General features: G+C 46.0%; 1 protein-coding gene across 22 annotated transcripts in view; it reads left to right on the top strand.

The window, feature by feature from the left end:
* Nucleotides 1-859: 859 nt before the first annotated feature.
* Nucleotides 860-26,825, top strand: part of MBD1 (methyl-CpG binding domain protein 1) — a 151,137-nt gene continuing 125,171 nt past the window's right edge. For 16 of the 22 annotated variants that reach the window (XM_053372072.1, XM_053372073.1, XM_053372071.1 and 13 more), the window contains exons 1-7: nt 15,127-16,319; nt 17,047-17,186; nt 19,002-19,116; nt 20,169-20,216; nt 21,072-21,391; nt 24,540-24,632; nt 25,187-25,272. In XM_053372072.1, coding sequence (XP_053228047.1) covers nt 17,077-17,186; nt 19,002-19,116; nt 20,169-20,216; nt 21,072-21,391; nt 24,540-24,632; nt 25,187-25,272 — 772 coding nt within the window. In that variant the 5' untranslated portion in view covers nt 15,127-16,319; nt 17,047-17,076. Of the gene's footprint in view, nt 933-15,126; nt 16,320-17,046; nt 17,187-19,001; nt 19,117-20,168; nt 20,217-21,071; nt 21,510-24,539; nt 24,633-25,186; nt 25,273-26,825 lie in introns of those variants that run through there. The other 6 variants (XM_053372066.1, XM_053372068.1, XM_053372069.1 and 3 more) reach the window with 4 other exon arrangements.

Genomic DNA, 26,825 nt, shown 5'->3' on the forward strand with positions numbered 1-26,825 from the left:
CTGGAAGAACCAGCTGCACAAATAATAGGATGGGTTGGGGGTTTCACCTGACTTACTAGCAGTACATGTGAAAAGGATCTAGGGGTCTTTGTGGGCCACTAGCTTATCATGATACAGCAGCAAAAGAAACTAACGCTGTTCTAGGCGGCATCAACAAAAGTAGAGTGTCCAGATCAAGGGAAGTAATAGTCCCTCTATTCTGCCTTGGTCAGACAAACACCTGGAATACTGTGTCCAATTCTGGGCACCATAATTTAAGAAGAATGTTGACAAGCTGGAACGTGTGCAGAGGAGGGCAACCAAGATGATCAAGGGTCTGTAGACTAAAACTGATGAGGAACGGTTGAAGGAGCTGGGTGTGTTTTGCCTGGAAGAGGAGACTGAGAGGAGATATGATAGCCATCTTCAAATATTGTAAGGGCTATCACATGGAAGAGGGAGCATGCTTGTCTCCTGCTTTTGTGGGTAGGACTTGAGGCAATGGCTTCAAGTTACAAGAAAGGAGATTCTGACTAAACATTTGGGAAAGCTTTCTGACAGTAAGAGCTGTTTGTCAGTGGAACAGACTCCCAAGAGAGGTGGGGGACTCTCCTTCCTTGGAGGGCTTTAAACAGAAATTGGATGGCCATGTGTCATGGATGCTCTAGCTGAGATTTGTGCATTACAGGAGGTTGGACTAGATGACCCTTGAAGTCCCTTCCAAGATTCTATCACGTGGGGGTTGCGCACCCCCCGGATATCGCGCGTGCGCCCAGCGCCCTGGAAGCGCCTTCCTCTTCCAGGTCATCTTTGAGGCGTCGCTGAAGTCGTGGGGGCGGGTCCGCGCGTGCGCCTCCTGCTCTCGGCTGCCGGTGAGGAGGCGGCGGCGGCGGCGGCGCAGAGGGCGGCAGAGCCCCTCCGAGGCCCGGCGAGCCCGGTTCCCTTCGCCGCTGGTGAGTGAGCGGGGTTGGAGGCGGGCCACGCGGTCGAGGCGAAACCCGGCGGCCCGGCGCCGCCTCTGCGCCCGCTCCCGGAGGAAGCCCCGAGGACCGCGTCCGCCGCCCAGGCGAGTCGAGGCTCCGCCGGCCACCGGGCGAGCGGGGCGGCTCCTGAGGGGACCCCCCTTCGCCCCGGGAGAGGCCGCGGTGCTTCCTCTGTGTGCTTCGGGTGCTGGAGAGGCCAGGCCTGCCGGGGGCGGCTCTCCCGTGTTCCCACGGCGGGGTGGGGTGGGGTCCCCTTCTTGGTCTCTTTGCGAGGCCTTCCCTCTGGACACAGCGCCTTCTCTGCTATGGTGGTGGCTCCGAAGAGCCTGATCTGCTGGGTGAAGAACCGCATCATGGCCGGCCTCTTGGTAGTGAGAGAGCGCGTGTACGATAAAGTTTCGGGTGGGCTGAATCTTCATATTGAAGGGCTGCAGCTCCGTAATAGAACCCGGGCTCTGTCTGCAAAAAGTTCCTGGTAAAGTCCTCTGTTCTCTCCAGGTAGGAGATACCCCAGAGAGCTGCAGCCAGTCAGTGTTGACAGCACTGAGCTAGATGGACCAACGGACTGTCTGGGTATAAAGCAGTTTCCTGCCCCTAGCTCAAGAGTGAAGGCTTATTTAAGCAAAAGGAGTTGTTGGGCATTTTCTGGGTCCTTAAGTTTTGGATTCTGGCATAACAAACAATATGGTAATAGAAATTGGAATGGAAGGCTGGAGGGACTTTCTGGCTGTTGTCCTGCTTTGTGTTGGAGCATGCTGATCCACTAGTAGGCTCTGATCCACTAACCAGTATAAAAAACTGGCAGTGATCTACCACACGCTCCTTCAACTTAAACATACTCTCCCCGCCTGCCCCTTAACATGTGTGTACTTGGTGTGTTTATTTTAGACCCCCTCAGGGCCAAACTGGTCTGTCTTGTGTGTCATATGCACGTGGGGTGCATGTGTGGAAGGAGGTGGCTAACTGGACATGAGGGGGGGAGTTTAAGGGAGGGGGTCAAAAAGGGAGGCAAAAGGCTATGATTAAATGGGCGCAGGACATAGGTCATAATATTATGTTTGCTGACTGGGAGCAGTTGTGGACCACCGGTATGAAGTTTACGGCATGTAATGCCTTAAAGGAGAATATTATGAAAATGATTTACAGGTGGTACATGACCCCAGTTAAGCTTGCAAAAATTTATCACCTGCCTGACAACAAGTGTTGGAAATGTAAAGAAGCTGAGGGAACATTCTTTCATCTTTGGTGGACTTGCCCAAGGGTTAAGGCTTACTGGGAAATGATCTATAATGAACTGAAGAAGGTATTTAAATTTACCTTTCTAAAGAAACCAGGGGCCTTCCTTTTGGGCATAGTTGGCCAATCGGTGCCAAAGAAAGATAGAACATTTTTTATGTATGCAACAACAGCAGCAAGAATACTTCTCGCTAAATATTGGAAGACACAAGATTTACCCACCGTGGAAGAGTGGCAGATGCAAGTAATTGACTATATGGAGATGGCAGAAATGACCGGCAGAATCCGTGACCAGGGAGAAGAGTTGATGGAAGAGGATTGGAAAAAGTTTAAGGATTATCTACAGAAATATTGTAAAATGTTTGAATGTTAAAATGATGTGGGATGTGAAGGTAACATGGCATTTGGGATATGGTTAAAAGAGCTATGAAAAAGGAATCTTAAAAAAGAGAAGGGGGGTATGACTAGAATAATATTATGTTAAAGTATATAAGGTGGAGTAAAGGACCAAGATAAGGGAAATTAGAGACATAATAAGTGGGAACATATAATTATAAATGAGGTTTGAAAGAGGTTTAGAATTTGCTGAACTTGAGGGAATAAAGAGGAACACAAAAAAGGGAGATGTGAGGAGGTCAGGAAAGAGGGATATAGAACTTTGAAATTTAAAAGTGGATTCTTTTTCTTTTTTTTCCTTCTCTTTATTAAGTGTGTATTTTCTGTTTTTTGTTTTGATTTATGTGATTGTTTGATTTTTATGTTTTGTAAAATCCTAATAAACATTTATTTAAAAAACAAAAACAAAAGGGAGGCAAAAGTTCTCTCTTTGAGGAGCCAGTTCTCCCTCCCTAAACACATCAACGTGAGCGACAGAAATTAAGACTGCCTTCCTCTCTCTAGCAGGGAAGGAGAGGCGCTCCCCAGATCCCCCGCCAGGGGGAAGTCAGAGCCTCGAACAGTAGGAGTCCAATCATGTTATGCCCCTTGCCCCTAAGTTAGTACCTGGCAGGAACACCCCCCCCCCCTGCACACACCCAGACCCTCAGGGCTGGTAGCAACCCCCCCCACCAGCGCTCAAAGGGCAGCGGGAAGGATAGCAAGTCGGCACACACATACACCCCCCAGCCCTCAGGGCGCCGCGTCCCCCTCACCCCAGCGCTCTAACCCCCAAGAGTGCAGCACAGGGGCAAGAAGGCAAGCCGGCTTGGCACCGCTCAGGCTTGCGGTGCTGCTCAGGCTTGCATTGCCATGGAGACTGGCAGCGGCGGCAGCTACTGCCACTGCATCCGAGGCTGCAGAGAATGGCCCTGTAATTGACAAGAAACAATCCCACGATTCACTGGTCGATCACAATTGACATGTTGTGCGTGCCTGGAGTACCAAGTTCAGTTCATGGCATCTCCAGTTAAAATAACATTAAAATCCATAAGAACAGCTTACTGGATCAGGCTAATGATCCAGCATCCTGCTTTCCCAGCCAGATACCTTTGGAAGTCCACAAAGATCTCATTTAGACAAGAATTCCATTTTTTGAAGGAATCCTTCCTGCCTCTAATAGCTTTTTTGACTTTGCTCTGATGGTACATTTCCTGATCTGAGGTATAACCTTCAGCTGTGTTTTTAAATAATGTCCAAGTGTTTTGGTGTGATTTGATGCCCTTGGCATTGCCTTTCAACTTACTTTTTACCAGGCCCCTCATTTTTATATTTTTAGTTTCCTTTCTGAAGTCACATGTTATCAGGTTTATTTTCTTGGTAGTTGGTCATTTACATAGTATATTCAATTTAATAGCACTATGACCACTGCTTCCAACTGTTTTAGCAACACTTTTATCTTGGGCACCTTGGCACCACTTAAGATAAATCCAGGGTAAATCCATGACCAACTGTGTTCTAGGGCATATTCATTTGGAGTACAGTGGTACCTTGGGTTACATACGCTTCAGGTTACAGACTCCGCTAACCCAGAAATAGTACCTCGGGTTAAGAACTTTGCTTCAGGGTGAGAACAGAAATTGTGCTCCGGGCGCGCGGCGGCAGCGGGAGGCCCCATTAACTAAAGTGGTGCTTCAGGTTAAGAACAGTTTCAGGTTAAGAACGGACCTCCGGAACGAATTAAGTACTTAACCCGAGGTACCACTGTAATCAGAATTTTTTCCTCTTTGTCATGACTGAAACGCATATGTCACCAGTCTATATGATGGTAGTTGAAGTTACCCATTGTTTCACCATTCCCTCTTTTGATTGTTTCCTTCATTTCCTTCATCACCTCAAGAACTCCTTGAACAGGGGGATGGTAGCATTTTCCTAGCACCAAGTTACTCTTAGGGCCCAGTATCATCATCCACAGTGTTTCTGTGGAGGAGAATTCCCTTTGGGGAATTTTGGCTTGCTGGGTCACATTGCCCTCTTTGATGTAAAGAGCAAATCCACCTCCAGTATGTGTCTCCCTGTCCTTCCTATAGAGTTCATATCCAGAGATATGATATCCCACTGATTCTCTCCATTCCAACAGGTTTCCATTATACCAACTATATCAAGGCTAACCTCAAAGACCAAGCACACCACTTCACCCATCTTGGCACAGAGGCTCCTGGCATTAGCATATAAACACATACAGTAGTACCTCGGGATGCAAACGGGATCCGTTCCGAGCCCTGTTCGCATCCCGAACAAAACATAAGATGTAACAGCACGTGTGCGCGGGTTGCGTTTCACCACTTCTGCGCATGCGTGTGACGTCATTTTGACTGCGCATGTGCAAGCGGCGAAACCTGGAAGTAACGCGTCCCGTTACTTCCGGGTTGCCGCGGAGCGCAGCCCGAAAGCGCTCAACCTGAAGTGTATTTATCCCGAGGTATGACTGTACAATGTTTCTCTTCTTGTGTTTTGGCCGGCATCTCTGCCCCTGCACAGGCTGCACTCACAGTGTCTAGTTCCATGCCTCCCACATTTAAATTTTCATTCAGTTTCTCCATTTTCATCCTAGAGAGTGATTGTTCTGAACTAGATTTTCTTCGGCTCCTCTTGGCTCCTCCTGTAATCAGTTTAAAAGCTGCTCTTGCACCTTTTTAATGTTAATTGTCAACAATCGAGTTCAAGTTGACTGCATCCCTCTTGCTCAGGTCCGTGGTGTCCCAGAATATCCCCCAGTACTTAACAAATTCAAACCCCTTCTCCCTACACCATTGTTTCAAAATTCATGAAGTTATTTTGGAGGAAGCCATGTCAATTAAATTGTTTATGTATGCCTTGATGTAAAAAAACCTATGGCTAAACAAACAGATAACGAGTGACCACCAGAAATGTTAATGACAATTGAAGCATCTTGTTTGCCAATTTGTTTGACGTGAAGTAGGAATTCCTTTGTTGGTTTAAATAAAAGGTCATCTGCAAGGAAAGCAAATTCTGCCTCTACTATTTGGCCATAGTTTGGTGCTTCTCAGCGGTGTTGGTTTTTAATGTTTCCAGACATGGCTTTCTTCATCTTTGTTCCTAATGTTTCAGTAGAGTGTGAGTCACATGACAACATCTGCTCAGCATAGTGAAAGCTGCAGCAAGCAAATAGTGCCTTGTATTGCTGCTTGAATTCTAGCAAGTGGGAGACATAAGCAGTGAAAGGTGACAAGCAATGTGCCATTGTTGAAAGTATCATTGATGTCATCCTCCTTCCCTCAAAGGGTTTTTTGGCTGCTTGTATGATCATCAGCTCATTTCCAAAACAGGTTTTGCTTTGTCCAGAGCCCTCTGTCGAAGAGCATACTTCTGCAGTTAAAAAAGAAAAGAAGATTTGGCAGAACTCTCTCATCCCACATGTGATGCCCTCTAGATGTTGCTGGGCTCCAGTTCTCATCAACCCCTGCCATCATGGCCGGCGGTTAGGGCTAATTGGAGTTACATTCGAAAATACCTGGTGAGCACCAGGTCAGAGAAGGCTGGTCTAACCAAAGATCTTGGCTAGTCCTGTGTTCCTTAACCTCTGGAACATGGCAGTTACTGCCTAGCACTTTCTGTTATGATTGCAAGCTGTTGAGATAGGAGGTCCCCTGGCTTTGTGCCTGAAGGGGGGATTAGGACTGTGTGCTTGGAAGCAGAGTAAAATGGTTAGGGTTAGGTATAGGGTTTAGGGTTAGGGTAAAATGGTTAACATAGCGGTAGTGTCAGAAAAATCAGGCTTGCATGGGATTTCAGAAGTCTCATTTTATAGAAAGTTGATGTGTCTGCTGAGCTTATTTGAATGAGAGTGCTTTGGAGCTGCCTAACTATTGGTTTGGTGTAGTTCACAGCTGGAAGTATGTAAAATTGTCATTGGGAAAAGGTAGCATTTTCTCTTGGACACAGGAATGCAAACTTCACAACCCGGTGATCTGCCCACTCTGTTTATGAGCGGTTTACTTGAATGATATTTGGGCAAGTGTAGTTACTATGCTCCTGACTTTGTTTCAGTGTTAATGTTTTAAGATAACTCAGTTAGTATGCATCGTGATACCTAACAACAGGTATATAATGTTGTTCAAATGTGAGTTGATTTCATTAAGTATGAAGCAAAATTAACTTGCACAATCATGATAATAAATTCCGCCAGGCCTTTGGTCGGGGTTCAGTCTGAGTCTTTTCTTTCTGTATAAGAATAAGCATTAAAGAGGCCTCCTAGCCCGCTCACAGGTCCTTTACAAGACCAGTGATAACAGTTGGCCCTGGAGAATATTAACCACTCTCAATTTTACGTGCAGACTGCCACCTGTCCAGATCTTAATTTACTCCAAACTAATTTTAAAATGTATTTTAATTAATTGATCGCCTGTTTTTATGTTCTTTGGATACTTTGTTAGTTTTATGATGTTAGCCACCCTGAGCCCAGCTCTGGCCGGGGAGGGAGGAGGTACAAATAAAAATGTATTATTATTTATTTATTTGTGTCATTCTGGAAACCAATCTTGTCTAAAAAGCTTTTGCCACAGAAGAAGCAAGGGGCAGGTTAGTGGGTGATCTGTGAGTTTGGGGAAAAGGAATGGAACTCTTGTTCCCTCTCCCACTTATGGAACTACGGGGAGAGCCAATGTTTGGAGAGCCAAAGCTTCAGAACTAAATTGGAAATCTGGTTCACAAATAAAAGAACTGCCCTCCTCTGCATTGAACCAAGTGACTTCCTGTGATAGCTGCTTGGGGTCTAATGAAATGTTAAGCAGAGCTATAACTTTAAGCTAGTGGAACTAGAATGTTGGGTTAATTGTTCTGAAGTAGTTAAGAGACTACAGAAACACATCCTTGAGATAATAAAAGAAGTGATGGTAAAGTGGGCAATCGATTTTGGTTATAACATAGAGTATGATAAATGGGTAAATTTATGGAACAAAGGGATGAAATTGACAGCGTGTTCCACTTTAAGGGAAAACCTGGAAAAAATGATGTACCGGTGGTATATAACCCCGGTCAAATTGGCGAAAATGTACAAAATGGGTAACAAAGCCTGTTGGAAATGTAAACGTAAGAATCTCTATCATGTGGTGGGTATGTGATGAAATGAAAAATTTTTGGGATCTAATATATAATGAACTTAAGGAAACTCCTTAGGTACACATTTCCAAAAAAACCCGGAGGCATTCTTATTAGGGATAATAGGGGACGAAATAAAAAAGGAGGATCATAAATTATTCCAATATGCCATGGTAGCAGCTAGGGTTCTTGTAGCCCAAAAATGGAAGTCATCGGAGATCCCAACAGTAATCGAATGGCAGGCTAAATTTTTTGAATATACGGAATTAGCGAAAATGACATATAAAATCCGACACCAAAAAGGGGCAAAGTTTGTAGAAGAATGGGGTAAATTTGTAACATATATAGGAATTAACTGTAGAAGTTTAAGAACTACAGCAGGGTTAATATAATTCTTGTGACGCGTATAGAAATGTAGAAGAAACTGTAAGAGAAGATGTATATTAAGAAAACTGCAACTGGGAAGGTAGGAAGTCGAGGCTTGTTTTACGCAATGTAAATAAGATAACACCAAGAAAGGTTGTAAAGATTGTTTTATTTTGTTTTTTGGAAAATGTCAATAAAAAGCATTTAAAAAAAAAGAGACTACAGAAACTTCATTATGCAGGGGAGGATAGGAAAAAAGGAGACAATTTGAAAACCACAAGAAAGCACAAAGCACCTTGTCCTCCCCTTCTTTTCTCGGCTGTTAAGGGTTCTCAAGCTTCAAAGAAAACATTCAGATACCTTCAAAGAGCCAAAGTCCAGACCTTTCGGCAGCTGACTGATCGCTGGCCATTAGCATATGTCGGTTCAGGAGTGCCTCTCAATTAATGCCAATTGTCCAAATTATGGAGGAACCAGCCACAAATCATGCTGGAGATGGAGGCTCGTCCATGCCGCTCTGCCTTTCAAGTTGGCAGACACGGGCTTGGCGGCACAGTGGGATGCAGTGAGCTCCCCAGACCCAACTGGGGAACATTGCAAGGATTTTTGCCTCATAAATCCTGGTTTTCCCCTGCCTGAATCTCCTCGCTGCCTGTGGAGGGCAGCAAGCAGCTACTGCCAGTGACTCATGATGTAGCCAGAAACCGAAGTAACCACTGGAGTTAATTTGTTAAAGTTTTATACCCTGATCTCCCTCCGTGTAGTTCATGGAATCATAGAATCATAGAGTTGGAAGAAACCACAAGGGCCATCGAGTCCAATCCCCTGCCAAGCAAGAAACACCATCAGAGCCCTCCTGACATATGGTTGTCAAGTCTCTGCTTAAAGACCTCCAAAGAAGGAGACTCCACCACACTCCTTGGCAACAGATTCCACTGTCGAACAGCTCTTACTGTCAGGAAGTTCTTCCTAATGTTTAGATGGAATCTTCTTTCTTGTAGTTTGGAACCATTGCTCTGTGTCCGCTTCTCTGGAGCAGCAGAAAACAACCTTTTTCCCTCCTCTATGTGACATCCTTTTATATATTTGAACATGGCCTTAACCTCCTCTTCTCCAGGCTAAACATGCCCAGCTCCCTTAGCCGTTCCTCATAAGGCATCGTTTCCAGGCCTTTGACCATTTTGGTTGCCCTCCTCTGGACACGTTCCAGTTTGTCAGTGTCCTTCTTGAACTGTGGTGCCCAGAACTGGACACAGTACTCCAGGTGAGGTCTGACCAGAGCAGAATACAGTGGCACTATTACTTCCCTTGATCTAGATGCTATACTCCTATTGATGCAGCCCAGAATTGCATTGGCTTTTTTAGCTGCCGCATCACACTGTTGGCTCATGTCAAGTTTGTGGTCCACCAAGACTCCTAGATCCTTTTCACATGTACTGCTCTCAAGCCAGGTGTCACCCATCTTGTATTTGCGCCTCTCATTTTTTTTGCCCAAGTGCAATACTTTACATTTCTCCCTGTTAAAATTCATCTTGTTTGTTTTGGCCCAGTTCTCTAATCTGTCAAGGTCGTTTTGAAGTGTGATCCTGTCCTCTGGGGTGTTAGCCACCCCTCCCAGTTTGGTGTCATCTGCAAATTTGATCAGGATGCCCTTGAGTCCATCATCCACGTCGTTGATAAAGATGTTGAATAAGACCGGGCCCAAGACAGAACCCTGTGGCACCCCACTAGTCACTCTTCTCCAGGATGAAGAGGAACCATTGATGAGCACCCTTTGGGTTCGGTCAGTCAGCCAGTTACAAATCCACTGAGTGGTAGCATAGTCAAGACCGCATTTTACCAGCTTCTTTACAAGAATTATCATGGGGCACCTTGTCAAATGCCTTGCTGAAATCAAGGTAGGCTACATCCACTGCGTTCCCTTCATCTACCAGGCTTGTAATTCTGTCAAAAAATGAGATCAGGTTAGTCTGACATGACTTATTTTTCAGAAATCCATGCTGACTATTGGTGATCACAGCATTCCTTTCTAGGTGCTCACAGACTGTTTGCTTAATAATCTGCTCCAGAATCTTCCCTGGTATTGATGTCAGACTGACTGGGCGGTAATTATTTGGGTCCTCTCTTTTCCCCTTTTTGAAAATAGGGACAACATTTTCCCTCCTCCAGTCTGCCGGGACTTCGCCTGTTCTCCAGGAATTCTCAAAGATGACTGCCAGTGGTTCTGAGATCACATCTGCCAGTTCTTTTAATACTCTTGGATGCAGTTCATCTGGCCCTGGAGACTTGAATACATCTAAACTAGCCAAGTATTCTTGTACTATCTCCTTAGTTATTCTGGCCTGTGTTTCCTCTGCTGAATCATTTGCTCCAAATTCTTCAGGTCGGGCATTGTTTTCTTTATCGGAGAAGACTGAGGCAAAGAAGGCATTGAGGAGTTCAGCCCTTTCTGTGTCCTCTGTTTGCATTTCACCATCTTCTCCTCTGAGTGACCCCACTGTTTCTTTGTTCTTCCTTTTGCTATGAACATAAAAGCCTTTTTTGTTGCTTTTAACCTCTCTAGCAAGCCTGAGTTCATTCTGTGCTTTAGCTTTTCTGACTTTGTGTCTACACGTGCTGGCTATTTGTTTGAATTCCTCTTTGGTGGTTTCCCCCCTTTTCCATTTTTTGTACACATCCTTTTTTAATCTTAACTCAGTTAAAAGTTCTTTAGATAGCCACCCTGGCTTCTTTAGGCACCTTCCATGTTTCCGTCTCATTGGTATTGCCTGAAGTTGTGCTTTTACTATCTCCCTCTTAACAAACTCCCAGCCATCATGAACTCCCTTTCCTTTTAGTATTACTGTCCATGGGATCTCACCCAGCACTTCCCTAAGTTTTATGAAGTCGGCTTTCTTAAAGTCAAGAAATTGAGTCCTAGTATGCTTGGCTGCTCCTTTCCGCTGTATAGTAAACTTCAGAAGAGCATGATCACTCGCGCCTAATGATCCTTCCACTTCTACCCCACTAACCAGGTCATCAACATTGGTTAGGACCAGATCTAAAATGGCTGTTCCTCTTGTTGCTTCTCCCACTTTCTGGACAATGAAGTTGTCTGCAAGGCCAGTGAGGAATCTGTTTGACCTTATGCTCTTGGCTGAGTTTGACATCCAACAAATATCCGGGTAATTGAAGTCCCCCATTACTACTATCTCCCTTCCTTTTGCATGCTTGGCCATCTGTTCCAGGAAGGCATCATCTATGTCCTCCGTTTGGCTTGGGGATCTATAGTAAACTCCCACAATGAGGTCACTGTTATTCTTCTCTCCCTTAATTTTGACCCAAATGCTCTCACTTTGGCTTTGAGGTTCTAAATCTTGGATCTCTTCACAGGTATACACATCCCTGACATATAACGCCACTCCTCCTCCTCTCTTGTCTGGTCTGTTTCTCTGAAATAGATTGTATCCCTCCATTATTACATTCCAGTCGTGGGACTTATCCCACCAGGTTTCAGTGATGCCTATTATGTCATATTTAGTTTCCTGTACCAAGAGCTCGAGCTCATCTTGTTTATTTCCCATGCTTTGCGCATTAGTGTACAGAGATTGAAGTCCATTAATCATTCCCCCGTGTCTCTTATTTAAGGATTTTTTCCTCCCACCACTAGATCTGCGTGCTGTTTGCTCCATTTGGTCTATGGCATTTGGATGATCATCTTCATCAATTGATAGACTCCTACCTTCAGGAGCACTGTCTCCCTCCCCCACATTAGTCAGTTTAAAGCCCTCCTGGTGAGGTTTCTGAGATTTTTGGCAAAAACATTCCTCCCAACCGTTGTGAGGTGCAGCCCATCGCTTGCCAGAAGTCCATCTTCAAGAAACTGCAGTCCGTGATCTAAGAATCCAAACCGTTCCTGTTTACACCATTTGCGAAGCCAGCTGTTCACTTCCACTATTTTTCCCTCTCTCCCTGGGCCACGTCGTTCAACTGGGAGGACAGATGAGATGAGAATTTGTGCATTTAATTGCTTCAATTTCCTGCCCAGAGCCTCGTAGTCTCTTTTGATCTTCTGGAGGCTATTGCTTGCAGTGTCATTGGTTCCCACATGAACCAAGAGGAAGGGGTATTTGTCAGTGGGTTTTATGATTCCTTGCAGTCGTTCAGTTACATCTTGGATCTTAGCCCCGGGGAGACAGCACACTTCCCGAGACATCTTGTCAGGCCCACAGATCACTGCTTCTGTTCCCCTCTGTAGGGAATCCCCTATCACCACTACACGCCTCCTCTTAGGTTTGGTCGGGGTTCTTCCGTGAGCTGTCCATTCCACGGTCGCCTGCACATTCCCTGAGGACTGACTTTGCTGCTCGTCTTCATATACCTGATCGACTGTAATGAGGGAGAGATCCTCAAATGGAGTCTGCTCTTCGTCTTCCATGCTAGGGGAGAGGACCTCAAAGCGATTGTGTATTTCTAAACAATCAGAGCGAACCCTGGGCCTCCTACTTCTTTGAGTCACTTTTCTCCATATATCTGGCTCCTGTGTTGGTGAACCAGCCTCCTTCTCAGGGGAGTCCCCTGTCTCCTCCTTGGTGGAGACGGTGTGCTCTGTTGCTTCCAAGAAGAGCTCCAGCTCTCTAATTCTTTGGAGCGTAGCTACACATTCCTCCAGTTGCTGGACTTTGTCTTTTAAGAGGGCAATCAACATGCAATTGCTGCAGGTAAAGCTGCCTGCAACCTTTGGCAAGATGGCAAACATTGCGCAGGAACCGCAGGCGACTGCAGCTGTTCCCTCACCCTCCATCTTGAGAACGTGTCGTTGGGGGTGGCTACAGCGGTCCTCCATCATAAGAAGCGTGAAGACAGGACAAATAACTCCCCCCCCCCAAAAAAACCTAGGTTTCCCCCAAGAAACGTTTGAGACTAGCTCGCCCAAATCTATAAGATGGATCAAACTGTGCGCGCCGGCAGGCGCGCGCCGCTGCCCTGCAAGCTCAATGTTCAACGTATTCAACGTTCTTGTTCAGGTAGACCTTTCCAGAAGAAAGAGTAGCCTCCTTTTTCTTCCTTTAATTGTCCCTCTTCTGCTCTTTGAGTTTTTTGAAATGCTGCAATATCAATCTTAAAACACCACAGCTCTCTTGCAATGATGGAAGTTCTGCGTTTTGGATGCTCATTATCTGTATTATCCAACAAAGTCTGTATATTCCATGCTCCAAAGTTCAATTGTCTTTTACGACCGCTGGGTGGTGACCCCCCTGGGCGTGGTAATCCAGTCAGGGTAAAAGGGAGGCAGACTATGTTTAGGGCTTCGGGGTGAGCAGAGTGGATCCTAAATCGGACTACTCAGTCATGGATACAGCTGCCGAGCTGCTCAACTCTGCTTTAATTAAACAGATTCCTTAAATGTGGAAGCCTTTAATTAAAATGTACCATGGTGCAAGGCTGTTTTTTCCTCAACTGAGACACGTGCTTAAAATAAGGCTTGGACTCTCATAGTTAGAGAGGTGTATTCAGGGTCCAAGCAAATGCTGGAATAAAGAAAAAGCTTTTATATCTTTCATTCTAAAAAGCTGCAAGGAAGGGCTGAGGCATATATCTTCAGGTGATGAACTTCATGTACTAAGGCTGTAGCTCAGAGAGCTTCCCTGAATTCCTGCCATTCTTGTGTTGTGCAACAGAGGGACATTATTGTATTAACTTTTTGAGTGCCCTTTTCACCAACCAAATGGGCAGAGTAATTCAAAGAGGGCAGGGGAGGAAGAATCCAAAGTGGAGGAACCATCAAATCCAAAGTCCTGGCAGTCTTATGCTGACAAGGCAGAAGGTGGGGACAGCTGTTTCCCCCCAGCTTTTCTTGTCTCTTTCCATTGACTGTTGGTTTTTTTCTTCCAGATCTTGCCTCCTATTGGTCTCAAAAGTAAGTAGACCAGCTCTATCATTTTGGGCAGGCTTCCTCAACCTCAGCCCTCCATATGTTTTTGGCTTACAACTCCCATGATCCCAAGCTAGCAGGACCAGTCAGGGATGATGGGAATTGTAGTCTCAAAACATCTGGAGGGCCGAGATTGAGGAAGCCTGATTTAGGAGAAGCGGCTCTGTCCATTTGCTCATGGGGCACTCTTCCAAGAACCATAGGATTGCATCCTTATAGGCAAAAGTTGATGCAAAAAGAAAGAAAGAAAGAAAGAAAGAAAGAAAGAAAGAAAGAAAGAAAGAAAGAAATGGTTAAAATAATTGTGCTGCTGCTGCAGATGTCAACTGATGAAGGCTTTGCATTGAGGAGAAATGCTCCTTGATATATACCAAACCTAGGCTTCGTTGCTCTTTATATGGCTCAGAAGCAGCACATTGGATTTTACTTGGCTACGCTGGTTGCTTGTGTACAGTCCATAAAACATGCCCCCTCCTTCCTGTCTTGTCAGGAGGTGAACAGCAACAGTATTTGCATGAGCGATACTTTTTGGGCTGTCTTCAAGGACAGCTCCCCTCAGAGTGCTATGCAGTACAGTACAGTGGTACCTCTTGTTACGAACTTAATTCGTTTTGGAGGTCTGTTCTTAACCTGAAAATGTTCTTAACCTGAGGTACCACTTTAGCTAATGGGGCCTCCCGCTGCCGCCACGCCACCATTGTGTGATTTCTGTTCTCATCCTGAGGCAAAGTTCTTAACCTGAGGTACTACTTCTGGGTTAGCGGAGTCTGTAACCCGAAGTGTTTGTAACCCGAGGTGCTTGTAACCCGAGGTACCACTGTAGTTAGTCTGAACATCTCTACAAAGTGTGAAAGAAGCTTGGTAAAGATACATGGATAACACCCCCCCCCCGACTTTGTTTGTCTTACCAGGAGTGGGGCGATGGCATTCATATTGACCAGTCCACCTCCCAAACTAAAAAGCTCCAAACAGCATCTTGATCTGTCACTAAGCATTCTTGGGGGAAGATTTGGCCCTGATCCCCTCACCTATAACTGCCAAATAGGGTGCAGATGAATGCCAGCTGGAACAGACTTATGGCTGCCCCTTTTTATAACAACTGGGGTATTAATTAAATTTTAAAAGTTAAGATCTCTCTGGGAGGCCATACATATGAATTCGTCTCAGTCTGTATCAGTGGGAAGGAGGAAAGGGCCAAGATTAACAAAATAACCCCAATTATGGTTGACCTTGCTGTGTTGAAATGTGATGTAATTGTGCTTATCTCCTTGCATTCTTATAGAAATGATCATTTTAGCAAGAGAGTTTCCTTCCACCACAAGGCTTGCCTGTCCTTGGGCAAGCTAGTTCTGTTCTCAGTGCGTGATCTTCTCTGTGTAGTTAGGAATAATACACAGACTATAGATCTTCCCACACCCTGTCACCCGGGCGGTAGAGTCAACACAGCCCTGTCTGTGCGTGGGGCTTGCTGTTGGAGAATATTCTGCCTGCCTTTGCATCTATCCCAGCTAGCTAGAAGGGTGCAGCTTTGGGTCTGTTGCAGTGTTTTGCCTGTCAAGAGCATCTGGAATCAGCCGCATGGTTGCAATGACCAGCGAGAGACTGCGTATTTCAGCCTGCCTCTGAATTGTACAGAGAAAGGGATAAAGCCTTTGCATAGCACCTGAATTCAGCCCTGGATGGTGGTCTGACCTCCTCAAGCCCCGTGCAAAGATGTGTGCCTCCTTTGCTCTCTGCCTCTCTGTGATTGTTTCACAGCTGTCTCCACTTCAGAATAAGCAGTGTATTAAGATGAGCTAGTCAAAAAACTAACTTGACAAGATGGGAAATTGACTCAGATAAATTTGTGGAATTTTGATATCAGCTCGTTACATCTAATACTGTGGGTAAAGACTATGGGCGCCCTCCTGCTTCTCAGTTCTCATTCCAGTGTCACCTATATTACAGCATTTGCTCATCTGTTGTGGTTTGTCCTTGGTTACGTGAACAACACTCCACATTATCTGTTTGTTGTATTGCTTTGTTATTTTTTAAACTATTTTTAAATTTGTATCGTCTAGTCAGTCCTATTCAGCTCTGCTATTTGTCCAGAATTCAGCTTCTTCTGTTTCCCTCCCTTCTTTAAAACTTGTAAATCTAAGTAATAGATTTCAAATGTAGAAATCTTGGGCGAAACTTGCAACATCAGAAATAGAACCTAATGTTTACTTAAGTACAGAGAACACAGATTTAAAGCTGTTTCTCTGCCATCTATCTTTTGTGGGGCATGTGTTCTGTCCCAAAGAAGCTGTAGTATGCGGAATTGAGCTGTTGTAAACACTCTGCTTTCATGGTCACAACTTCTGGTAAGCTTCAGTTTTTAAAAGGTCTTGGAATAGATGGAAGGAAAAAGCTCCTTCAGGGGTGGGGGACCTTTTCAATCGAAGGGCTGCATTTCCTCCTGCAGGCCACATAGCGGGGGGGGGGGGGCAGAAGCAAACATGGGAAGAGCAATGGATGTACAATTTACCTTTGTACAGGAGGCTAGTTTCTACATGCACTCTCCCATCCCTCTCTATCCTCCATGCAGACCAGCAAAGAGATATTGTTAACATCCAAGGGCATCTCTCAGCAAGGGCCAGTGAGAGGTGTGGCCTGGCCTGCTTCAGATAGTTCAAAAAGCCCGATAGAGAGACTGGAAGGTTTCCTTCAGCCCCTGGTATGGACTGTTTGGGCAAGTGTAGCAGCCATGATGGGAGAGACACAGAGTTGCTTCTCTCTGTCCCCTAGAGCTGCTCCTTCCTCAGACTTTTGAGACTTCACCAATATGTCTGTGCATCTTGTGTAGTCCTAAGGCCTAGAACCATTACTACCTTAAAGGAATACCAGTTGGGGTTCTTAGGATGTCAAATTATACCTTACTTATAGTGGCTGCAAATGAGGGGGGAACCATATATGGAAGCATCTCTTTCAAGTTTGCTGCTCTTTCTTGTGTGCTTCCTTGCACGACTGTGGGTATGTTTTTGGTTATTTTAAGAACAACCCTTTTGGCCCCATAGCTATGACCCTTCCATTACTCTCTTGCTGTTTCAGTTCTTGCCCTGCGGTATATCCAACAACAACATGACAGAGGGCTGGGTGGATTGCCCCGCACTAGGGCCCGGCTGGCAGCGCCGTGAAGTCTTGCGCAAAAATGGAACAAGACCTGGACAGTCAGATACCTATTACACAAGGTAATGCCATTTGGGGTCACATCTGGAAAAGAGTGTAAGGGTTGTAGGAAGAGGTGCCCTCCAGATGTTGCTTGATTACAACTCTCATCATTCCGGACCATTGTGCATGCTGCCAGGGGCTGATGGGAGTTGGAGTCCATGACCACCTGGAGGGCACATGTTGCCTATCCCTCCCTTCAGGTCCTATTCCCTAGGCAGCCAGCTGTCAGTGCCTCTCTTACAACCACTGAAGGAAAGAAGCACCTTGGGTTTCATGACAGTTCAAAGGCTTGAGAAATATTCTTAAATCTCTCTTCAGTCAGTCTTGCTTCTGCTCGTTCTCAAAAGATGCACTTCTTTCTCTTGACTTTTTACTTACAAGGCAGTGGACACAATTCCAATAAGAGCAGTAAAGGCATCGGCAAAGACTGCTTGGTAAGAAATTCACATGGCAAAGACCTGTCTGAATAACACTATTTTAAGGATATGTCTAAATGAATGCAATAATGATTCTTGTCAAATAAAGGTAAAGGACCCCTGGACAGTTAAGTCCAGTCAAAGGCGATGATGGGGTGCAGCGCTCATCTTGCTTTTCGGGCTGAGGGAACTGGCATTTGTTCACAGACAGCTTTCCGGGCCAAGTGGCCAAAATGACTAGACCGCTTCTGGCACAATGGGGCACTGTGACGAGTGCCAGAACGTATGGAAACACCGTTTATCTTCCTGCTGCATTGGCACCTATTTATCTACTTGCACTGGCATGTTTTCGAACTGCTAGGTTGGCAGGAGCTGGGACAGCAACGGGAGCTCACCCTGGCGCGTGGAGTTGAACTGGAGGGACACAAGTGGTGTTGTAGTCTAAACCACTGAGCCTCTTGGGCTTGCCAATCACAAGGTTGGCAATTCTTGCCGGAAGCTCTGCTGGCAGGGAATCCCACAGTGCAGGACCTGCTGCACTGAAAACTCAGGACCCAGGAAAGGCTGACTCAACCTCAAGTGTGGGTAGTAGCTCCATCAGAGGATCTCGGTAATGGAGGTGGAACATAAGGGGTCAGGCAGTCCTTAAGGTCTTTTGGGCACAAGTTGTTTTGGACTTTGTTTTGTTTTGGACCTGGCCCAGTAGCAACTGGGCAACCAGTTCAGCTCAGCAGAGGAGTTGACGTGTTGCAACTAATCTCCTGTGGGCAGACTGGCTGCTGCATTCTGCCGCAGCTTCTGGGTCAGCTGCAAAAGTAGCTTCCCATAAAGTGTGTTGCAGTTACCAAGCCTTGAGGTTACCATTGTATAGGCCACCATGATCAAGCTGCCAGGATCCAGGAATGGTTGCAGCTTGTGGACCAGCTGGAGCTGATAGAAAGCACTGCTACTCAAAGGTCACTGGGGACTCTAGTGACAGGGCTGGATCAAAGAGGATACCCCGACTATTGAGTTGCTCCTTCAGAGAGAGTGCAACCCCATCTGGAACATGTGCAGGGTCTATTTCCTGGACACAGGAACCACCCATCCACAAGGCCTCCATTGTTCTAGGATTTAAGCTATGTTTCTTGACCCTCAGTCCACCTCTGCATCCAAGTAGAGCACAACCGCAGTACATAACAAAACAATAGGATTCTTAGCTTCCGTGTCAGTGGTGTGCACAGCCAAAAAGTTTCAAATAAAGTGAGAAATCTCCCTTGTATTGGGCAACACTTGAAATCTTACCTGATCCACATCCCTTTGTTGAGATCAGAGAGTCCCTTGTGCACTGTGTTATGCAAACATCCCAGCTCACTCCTACTTTCACTGTGCTGCTTTTTTACACATCTAACAGCTGCTTCTCTCTTTCCCCCCTCATAGCCCCAGAGGAGAGAAAATCCGCAGTAGAGTGGAGCTCCTGAGGTTACTGGGAGGATCACGGGATTTGACCGACTTTGATTTCAAGAAAGGGATTTATGTAGACCCAAGTGCTGAGGTACTGATCCAAATAGTTTTGGTTCTGGTAGCAGAGGTAGCATTTTAGAAGTGAACTGATTGCAGTGACCTGCATATGCTCCCATATTTTATGCATGTTTAAGTGCGTTTTTGGAGGGAGAGACCCTTCCTTTTTTAAAAAAAAAAACATGTCCCATCTTTTCTTCAAGGAGCTTGAGGTGGCATATGTGGTCATCCCATCCAATTTTATCCCCACGACAGCTCTGTAAAGTCTGGTAGACTGAGAAATGTCGACTGGCTCAAGGTCACCCAGTAAGCCTTCCATGCCTGGACAAGGTGCTCCCCTGTTCCTATAGGTACCAATAGCCCTGATGCACTGATTGTGTAGTCCAGGAATGGGGAGCCTGTAGTCCTCAATACATAGCTGAACTCTGTGGGAACAAAGTCCAATCCAGTTCAGGATTCTTTTCTCACATTGAGCAGCCCATGGGAAGCCATCAAGCATGTCATAAATGCAATCACACTCTTCTCCCCATGATTCCAAGCATGAGTTGTGCTGGCTAAGGCTGATGGGAGCTGGGCTTCCAACTCCTGCCTAGGGGACCTTAGGTTCCCCATCCTTGGTGTAGTGCAACCTGCTCTTGGTCAGTTTTGTTAGGAGGCCTCTAGGGTTACAGATGGTTCCTTGGGTTAGATGTGCATGAAAGTTCAAGTCTTCTACCTCAGTCTTCTTTGTCTGTTGGACTGCATTGATACCCTAAGCTTATAAATTGCTAGTTCATAAACCCAGTAGCACTTGGAACTGAGAGCCAGTGTGGTGTAGTGGTTAAGAGCGGTAGATTCGTAATCTGGGGAACCCGGTTCGCGTCTCTGCTCCTCCACATGCAGCTGCTGGGTGACCTTGGGCTAGTCACACTTCTCTGAAGTCTCTCAGCCCCACTCACCTCACAGAGTGTTTGTTGTGGGGAGGAAGGGAAAGGAGAATGTTAGCCGCTTTGAGACTCCTTCGGGTAGTGATAAAGCGGGATATCAAATCCAAACCCTTCTTCTTCTAATGGTCTTCTCCTTTTTCACTGCTTTCTCCTGCTGCAGCCCCAGCTCCTACAACCCCTCCCACCCACTGGAGGAGGCCACCAGCGGGTGAGTGTGCTGTCTGCTGAGGCCAGATCTAGACTGGCTGTTGAATGTCATGTGGAAGAACTATATGGGGGAGGATGAAGAAAGAAGGAAGCTATCAGCACAACCGCTTTCCTTTTTTGCTGCGGGGATTGCTTTTGCATAGCTGGGCAGAAGCTTCCCAGATGGGTATCTTTGGAAGGGGAATTATTGTGGTGTGATTGTGTTTTTAAACTTCCAAGCAGAGTTTTGGCAAGCTTCACAATGGTAGAACCACCTGATGGCAAAGCCAAAACTTGCCCAGATGGTAAGTGAGGCATGTTCCCAGGACCGCTTAACACGGATTAGTTGCCTCCTGTTGTGCTCCATAAGGATGGTTGTCTCCCTTGCTTTTCATGCATAATTATTAGCAAAGTAGGGTTTCTAAGCTATGATTGTCCACAGCTTTAGTAGTCTTTCCCAATTACGTGCTACAAGATTATAGCCTTGATCTCTGACATGAAGAGTAAAAGGCAGTGGCCTGCATGATGATGATGATGCTGGCTTGTTCACTTAGCCTGCATTTAGCAAAGAGGAATGCCAAATGGATCTGGTGAGTGGATTAGGTTCCCTGGGTTTGAAACTCTAGGGAAGCAGGAAGTGTTTAGAAAAGGGGGTTGCTCTGTGCTGCTCCCATCCTTCTCTTCTGCTAATTAGCCCAGAGGGAAATTGATGGAGCCTTCTGTATTGGGAAAGATAGGACTCCTGTTTATAGGCCAAACCATGGCATTGAGATGGAGGAGAAGGATGAATCCCCTTGACAGCTGTCCTTCCTTAGGGTATGGCTCATGCTTTGTAAACCATTGCTTTAGATTACACTGCCTGTTTCTTCTTCTATAGGTCAAAAAGGGTAGTAAAAGGCATCTTCCACCTCTGGCAGCAGCCACCCCTCCACTCAAGAAGCCTCCTGATTTGCAAGTGTTTGAAGAGCCTCCAGACAAGGAGGTTCCAGACCAGAAACCCCCCCAAATGGAACTGGAGTTACCAGTAGAAGCACCTGCCGCTATTCTGGCTGAGCAGCAAGAACTTCTAGTTGCTGCAGACCAGCCAGCCATGAAGCCCCACAAGCGCCGATGTCGGAAGCAGCTTCCAGCCCTCTTTCCTCCGGGAAAAATGGGCAATGTGACAGTGGAAGAGGCCAACCCAGAGGAACCTGTAGTGTGAGCATCTCCCTCTTTTGCTTTCCTCTTGTTGCAGTGGAGAGCCCAGGCTCTTTCAGAAACCTTAAATGTCAAGACAGGACTCACAGAGACTAAAGAAAACAAATGATTATAAATGGTAGGAGGCTCTCAAAAATCTGATTGGTGTATTCTCATGCTTCTTTTTAAAACACACAAATCTTCTTCTGCTCTACCTTAGAGGTTTTGTGAGGGGTTGACATCTCTGTTCCATTCCCACTCCTCTGAGGCTTCAGATTTTGAACATTTGCTCCCCATTCTCTCTCATCAGGAGTGTTCAGCAACACTTGAGTTGAAGGAGCTGCTATTTATTTATTGCATTTATGAATTGCTCTTCCTCTAGAAGGAGCCCAGGGTGATGTTCAATAAGATAAAACAAGATACACCATTGAATAAAACACATACAAATAACGGCAAGCATTGTGGGTGTGCCAAAATCACAGTAGGGGTAAAGCTTTATTAGGACCAATAAAATGTCACAAAACGGAGAGCAAGTGCTTGCAGTTTCCAGAACTTTTCTTAAACTCCATACAGCAAAGCTGGTATGGAGTGTGTGTCCTATAGGAAGAGAGAAAGCTTGGATGTTATATTGAAGCCCCAAAGTCTGGAATTTTTCTTTGCATCTTAAGATAGCAGGCAGGTAGTGCTAAGCAGACTTAATTATAATGTTATGGTCCTAGCAGCGACTACAGTAATTTTAAGATAATCAAAGCCTGCTGGGATGAAACTATAGCTGTTCCCTCATTTTTTGAGAATAATATAAAAACTATTTTGTTTTTAATACGTATTGGAAGCTGCCCAGAGTGGCTGGGGCAGCCCAGCCAGATGAGCAGGGAATAAATAATAAAATGATCATCATCATTCATTGTGCTGGTTGCCAGTAACTAAACTCAGAGATGTAGACAGAACCCCACAGGTGCAGGGAATGTTGTATTGCCAAGTAAAATTCCTGAAGTGTTTTGAATGTGACAGTGTTTGAGGATGATGAGGAGCTAAAATATGGAAATAATGGGTGGAATTCACCAAAGGAGTACTGTCAGTGGAAGCTACAAGGATATGGACAGGCCTCTTGGACTTGTGAAACCAACCACCTGTCTCCTTGATCCTTGCCCATCCTGGCTTATAAAAACTAGCCAAGAAGGGCTGGGTGATGGGCTTCACAGGGTGGTGACTGCTTCTCTCTGTCAGGGAGCCTTCCCAGACCTGCTGAAAGAGGCGGTTATCAAACTTCTTAAAAAACCATCGCCCAGTCTCAAATCTTCCATTCTTGGGCAAGGCGACTGAGTGAATGGTTGCTGAACAACTCCTGGCACGCCTGGAAGAAGCGGACCATTTGGATCCCTTCCAGTGAAGATTCAGGCCTCACCATGGGACTGAAACTGCCTTGGTCATGCTGGTCGATGATTTCCGGAGGCGGGCTAGGGACAAAGGTGAGAGCTGTTTCCTAGTTCTGCTGGATCTCTCAGCAGCTTTTGATACCATTGACCATAACATCCTTCTGGACCGTCTAGAGGGGCTGGGAGCTGGGGGCACTGTTATACAGTGGTTCTGCTCCTAACTCCTGGGCTGCGTTCAGAAAATGGTGTTAAGGGACGAGCGTTCAGACCCCTGGGCTCTCACTTGTGGGGTGCCTCAGGGTTCTGTCCTCTGCCCCATGCTTTTCAACATCTACATGCAGCCGCTGGGAGAGATCATCAGGAGGGTTTGGGCTGGGTGTTCATCAGTATGCGGATGATACCCAGCTCTACCTTTCTTTCAAATCAGAACCAGTGAAGGCGGTGAAGGTCCTGTGTGAGTGTCTGAAGGCGGTTTGAGGATGGATGGCAGCTAATGGATTGAGGTTGAATCCTGACAAAAGTACTGTTCTTGGGGGACAGGGGGTGGGCTGGTGTGGGGGACTTCCTGGTACTGAATGGGGTAACTGTGCCCCTGAAGGACCGGGCGTGCAGCCTGGGAGTCATTTTAGACTCACAGGTGTCCATGGAGGCGCAGGTCAATTCTGTGCCCAGGGCAGCTGTTTACCAGCTCTATCTGGTATGCAGGCTGAGACCCTACCTGCCCTTGGACAGTCTTGCAGGAGTGGTACATTCTATGGTTATCTCTTGCTTGGACTACTGCAATGTGCTCTATGTGGGGCTACCTTTAAACCTTTGAAACTACAACTAATCCAGAATGCGGCAGCTAGAATGGTGACTGGGAGCGGCCGCCGAGACCACATAACACCGGTCCTGAAAGACCTACATTGGCTCCCAGTATGTTTCTGAGCACAATTCAAAATGTTGGTGCTGACCTTTAAAGCCCTAAACGGCCTCGGCCCAGTATACCTGAAGGAGCATCTCCACCCCTGTCGTTCTGCCCTGACACCGAGGTCCAGCGCCAAGGGCCTTCTGGCGGTTCCCTCACTGCGAGAAGTGAAGTTACAGGGAACCAGGCAGAGGGCCTTCTCAGTAGTGGTATCCGCCCTGTGGAACACCCTCCCACCAGATGTCAAAGAGAACAACAACTACCAGACTTTTAGAAGACATCTGAAGGCAGCCCTGTTTAGGGAAGCTTTTAATGTTTGATGGGCTACTGTATTTTAATATTTTGTTGGAAGCCACCCAGAGTGGCTGGGGAAACCCAGCCAGATGGGCGGGGTATAAATATATTATTATTATTATTATTATTATTATTATTATTATTATTATTATTCCATTTGCACAGTGCACCCCCCCCCGCTCTTCCCCTGTGTGACCCTCCACACACCCAGAAATTGGCCCTGGTGTGTTGAGAGAACCCCCAGAATGGGGGGGGGAAGAGGGGAGACTGATCATTCTGTCTGGCGGGCACAATTGACATAGGGCAACACTGAATTTGCAACACCCTTTCTACATTAGAGATCTGGTTCATTAAATACAAGAGCATAATTTTTTTTGTTTGGGGTGGACATGGGTTCTTCCATGCTTGACCTACTTCAGAACCTAGAATAGTGTACAATTAGCCTTAAAACTTTTATTTTCCCACTTTGTCATTTTTTTGACATGTATCAGAAATTTTGCTTGACAGCACTACGAAAATTACCTGTACTTGATGTCTTCTTCCTTGTACACTGCTAAAAACTACTGCCCTTTCCTCCTTTTGGAATAATTAGGTTAGGCAAGTACTCGGAAGGCAGAAAGGCACGGAGAAGCTTGGATCAGAAGCCAAGTTACTACACGCCTCCCACTTCCACTTGCCTGACCAGGTAGCTGATTGTAACTATGATAGCACTTCCATAGGTGTGCTCTGGAGTACACTGTGACCCTGCCTGGTAAGGGTTGTGTGAGAGCATTTCAAAGCCTGAATGCCTCTTATTCCAAGTGCCAAGTGCTTGCTCAAGGCCTCGCATATGGAATCCCTTCTAAATGTGGGGCAATTGTAGCATCACTTCCTACCCAGTTTGTGTCAGCCACAGATGCCTGAGAAGCAAGGAAACTTGCCTCCATCATGTTCCAGTCACTTGGCTGAGTTCTCCTTGCTTTGGAGGTCCAGGGTAGGCTTTGCTGTCTGAAGGCTGAAGGGCATTAGCAAGGAAGACCAGGGACGATGGCAAGAAAGCTATCGGAACAATCTTGGACACCATGTTGTTTCAGTCCTTAGTGCTATATTTAATGATATACATTTGTGTTGCAAGAATCATTTTGAGGGCCTCTTGGGCCTTTAGAGTGGGATATAAGCAAACACATAAGAAACATATAGGGCTGGAGATGCTTTGTTGGATCTGTTGCTCCTAACTTTTCCTGTTTCTTCTTCTTCCAGATGCTGTGCCAGCTGTCAAGGACAGTTCCCAGGAGTGATGCTCCCCTCCCAGAGACGCTGTCGGTGGCTCTGCCCAGATTGCAGAGGTTTGTACTTAAAGAAAAGCAGGACACACAAACCCAAGTCCATGGAAGTAAAACACAAGTGCTCGAGGAGATCTCTGCTCTGTCTCCACAATTGAGAATAATTGAATTCTACTAGCTAAGGATGCCGGATGGCTGAATCATGACCCTGTAAACATATACATGGGCTTTCCCACTTCCTCAGCTAAGCTCTGTTGCCACTTGGCTTCTGCTCTGCTTGTTTAAACAAAGCCACTGATTTCTTGGAGTTTTGCGCAGTTGATCATTAGCTACTGCCCAAACATTTTCATGTCATACTTCTTTAATAATGAAAGTTGATTCTCTTGACATTGCATTGTGTGAAGCAGTGTTGCAAATGTCGATTTATGCAAGTCCCCAACCCCTTTTTTGCTGCTTTCCAAAAGCATGGTTGGAGCAGTATACTGAAAGCAGTCTGACTTTGATAAGCCTTTGAATGAATTAAGAGCTAAGCAGAGAATTCTTGCTTTTTATTTTATTATGTCCTGCTTTTCAGTCATGATTGGATCCCAATGTGGCTCACAGTAAAACAATCTGCATTAAGTACAATATATTGGGGAATTGAAAAAATGTACATTTATGAATTTTGAGTCTGCTTTGCTCTGTGCACTGATGGTTCTTAATGACAGGGGTAGGCAAGGGCTGCGTTTAGGTTCTGTCGTATTTTAGCAGAGGATCCATTTACTTTCTCACATAGTAATTAATGACTGGTAGCCAGCCATTCAGTTCTATGGCAGGGTGGGGAGCCTTAGCCCCCCCCCATCTTCTATCATCCCTAGTCAGCATGGCCAGTGATCAGGAATGATGGGAGTCCAGTGCCCTCTGCCCCAAAATCTGCTCTGGAGGCTGTTGCACAATGGGAAGTCCTTATGCTAACAGGATGACGTTGTTGGAGTCAAACCACGTACTCCACCTTTGACCCTGTGACACAGGGATGGTCCTTTGGGGAATTCACCCCACCCAGGGTCTTTGCAGTGTAAGCTCTTGTTCTGCTGTACCCAAAGTGCCACAGTAATTGGTATTTTGCTAGTAATTACATGAACACCAGTACACAGGGCAAGTTATCCCCCACCCCCAAGTAGTAGAGCACTTCCCTGGATAGGAGTTTTTAAAGGGTAGGTGCTGTAGCCAAAAAGATCCTGCTCTGCACTGATGCAGATCTCACTTCAGTTAAAGAAGGTACACTGAGCAGACTTTCACCCCACTCCACCTGCTGGATTGCAAATCCTTGGGAAATCTGCACAGCGGAAGATGCCTGTTAATACTAAAGGTTTATTTCTTGTTTTCTATGTATCTTTCAAACTACACCTTCCTCTTCCTCATCTATCCCAGGGATGCGAACCTGCAAGCTGTCCAGATGTTGGACAGTAACTCCCATCATCCCTGACCATTCACCCTGCTGGCTGGGGCTGATGAGGTTTGGAGTCCAGCAACAACTGGGAGGTCACAGGTTTGCCTTCCCTGTGTGAGCCCTTTCCTGTGCTCCCTTTCATAGAGGAGGGTCGGTTTCATGCTTCAGAAACATGGCTGGGAGACCT

This window comes from Podarcis raffonei, chromosome 17 (genome assembly GCF_027172205.1).
Source record: "Podarcis raffonei isolate rPodRaf1 chromosome 17, rPodRaf1.pri, whole genome shotgun sequence".
Taxonomy (NCBI): Eukaryota; Metazoa; Chordata; class Lepidosauria; order Squamata; family Lacertidae; genus Podarcis; species Podarcis raffonei.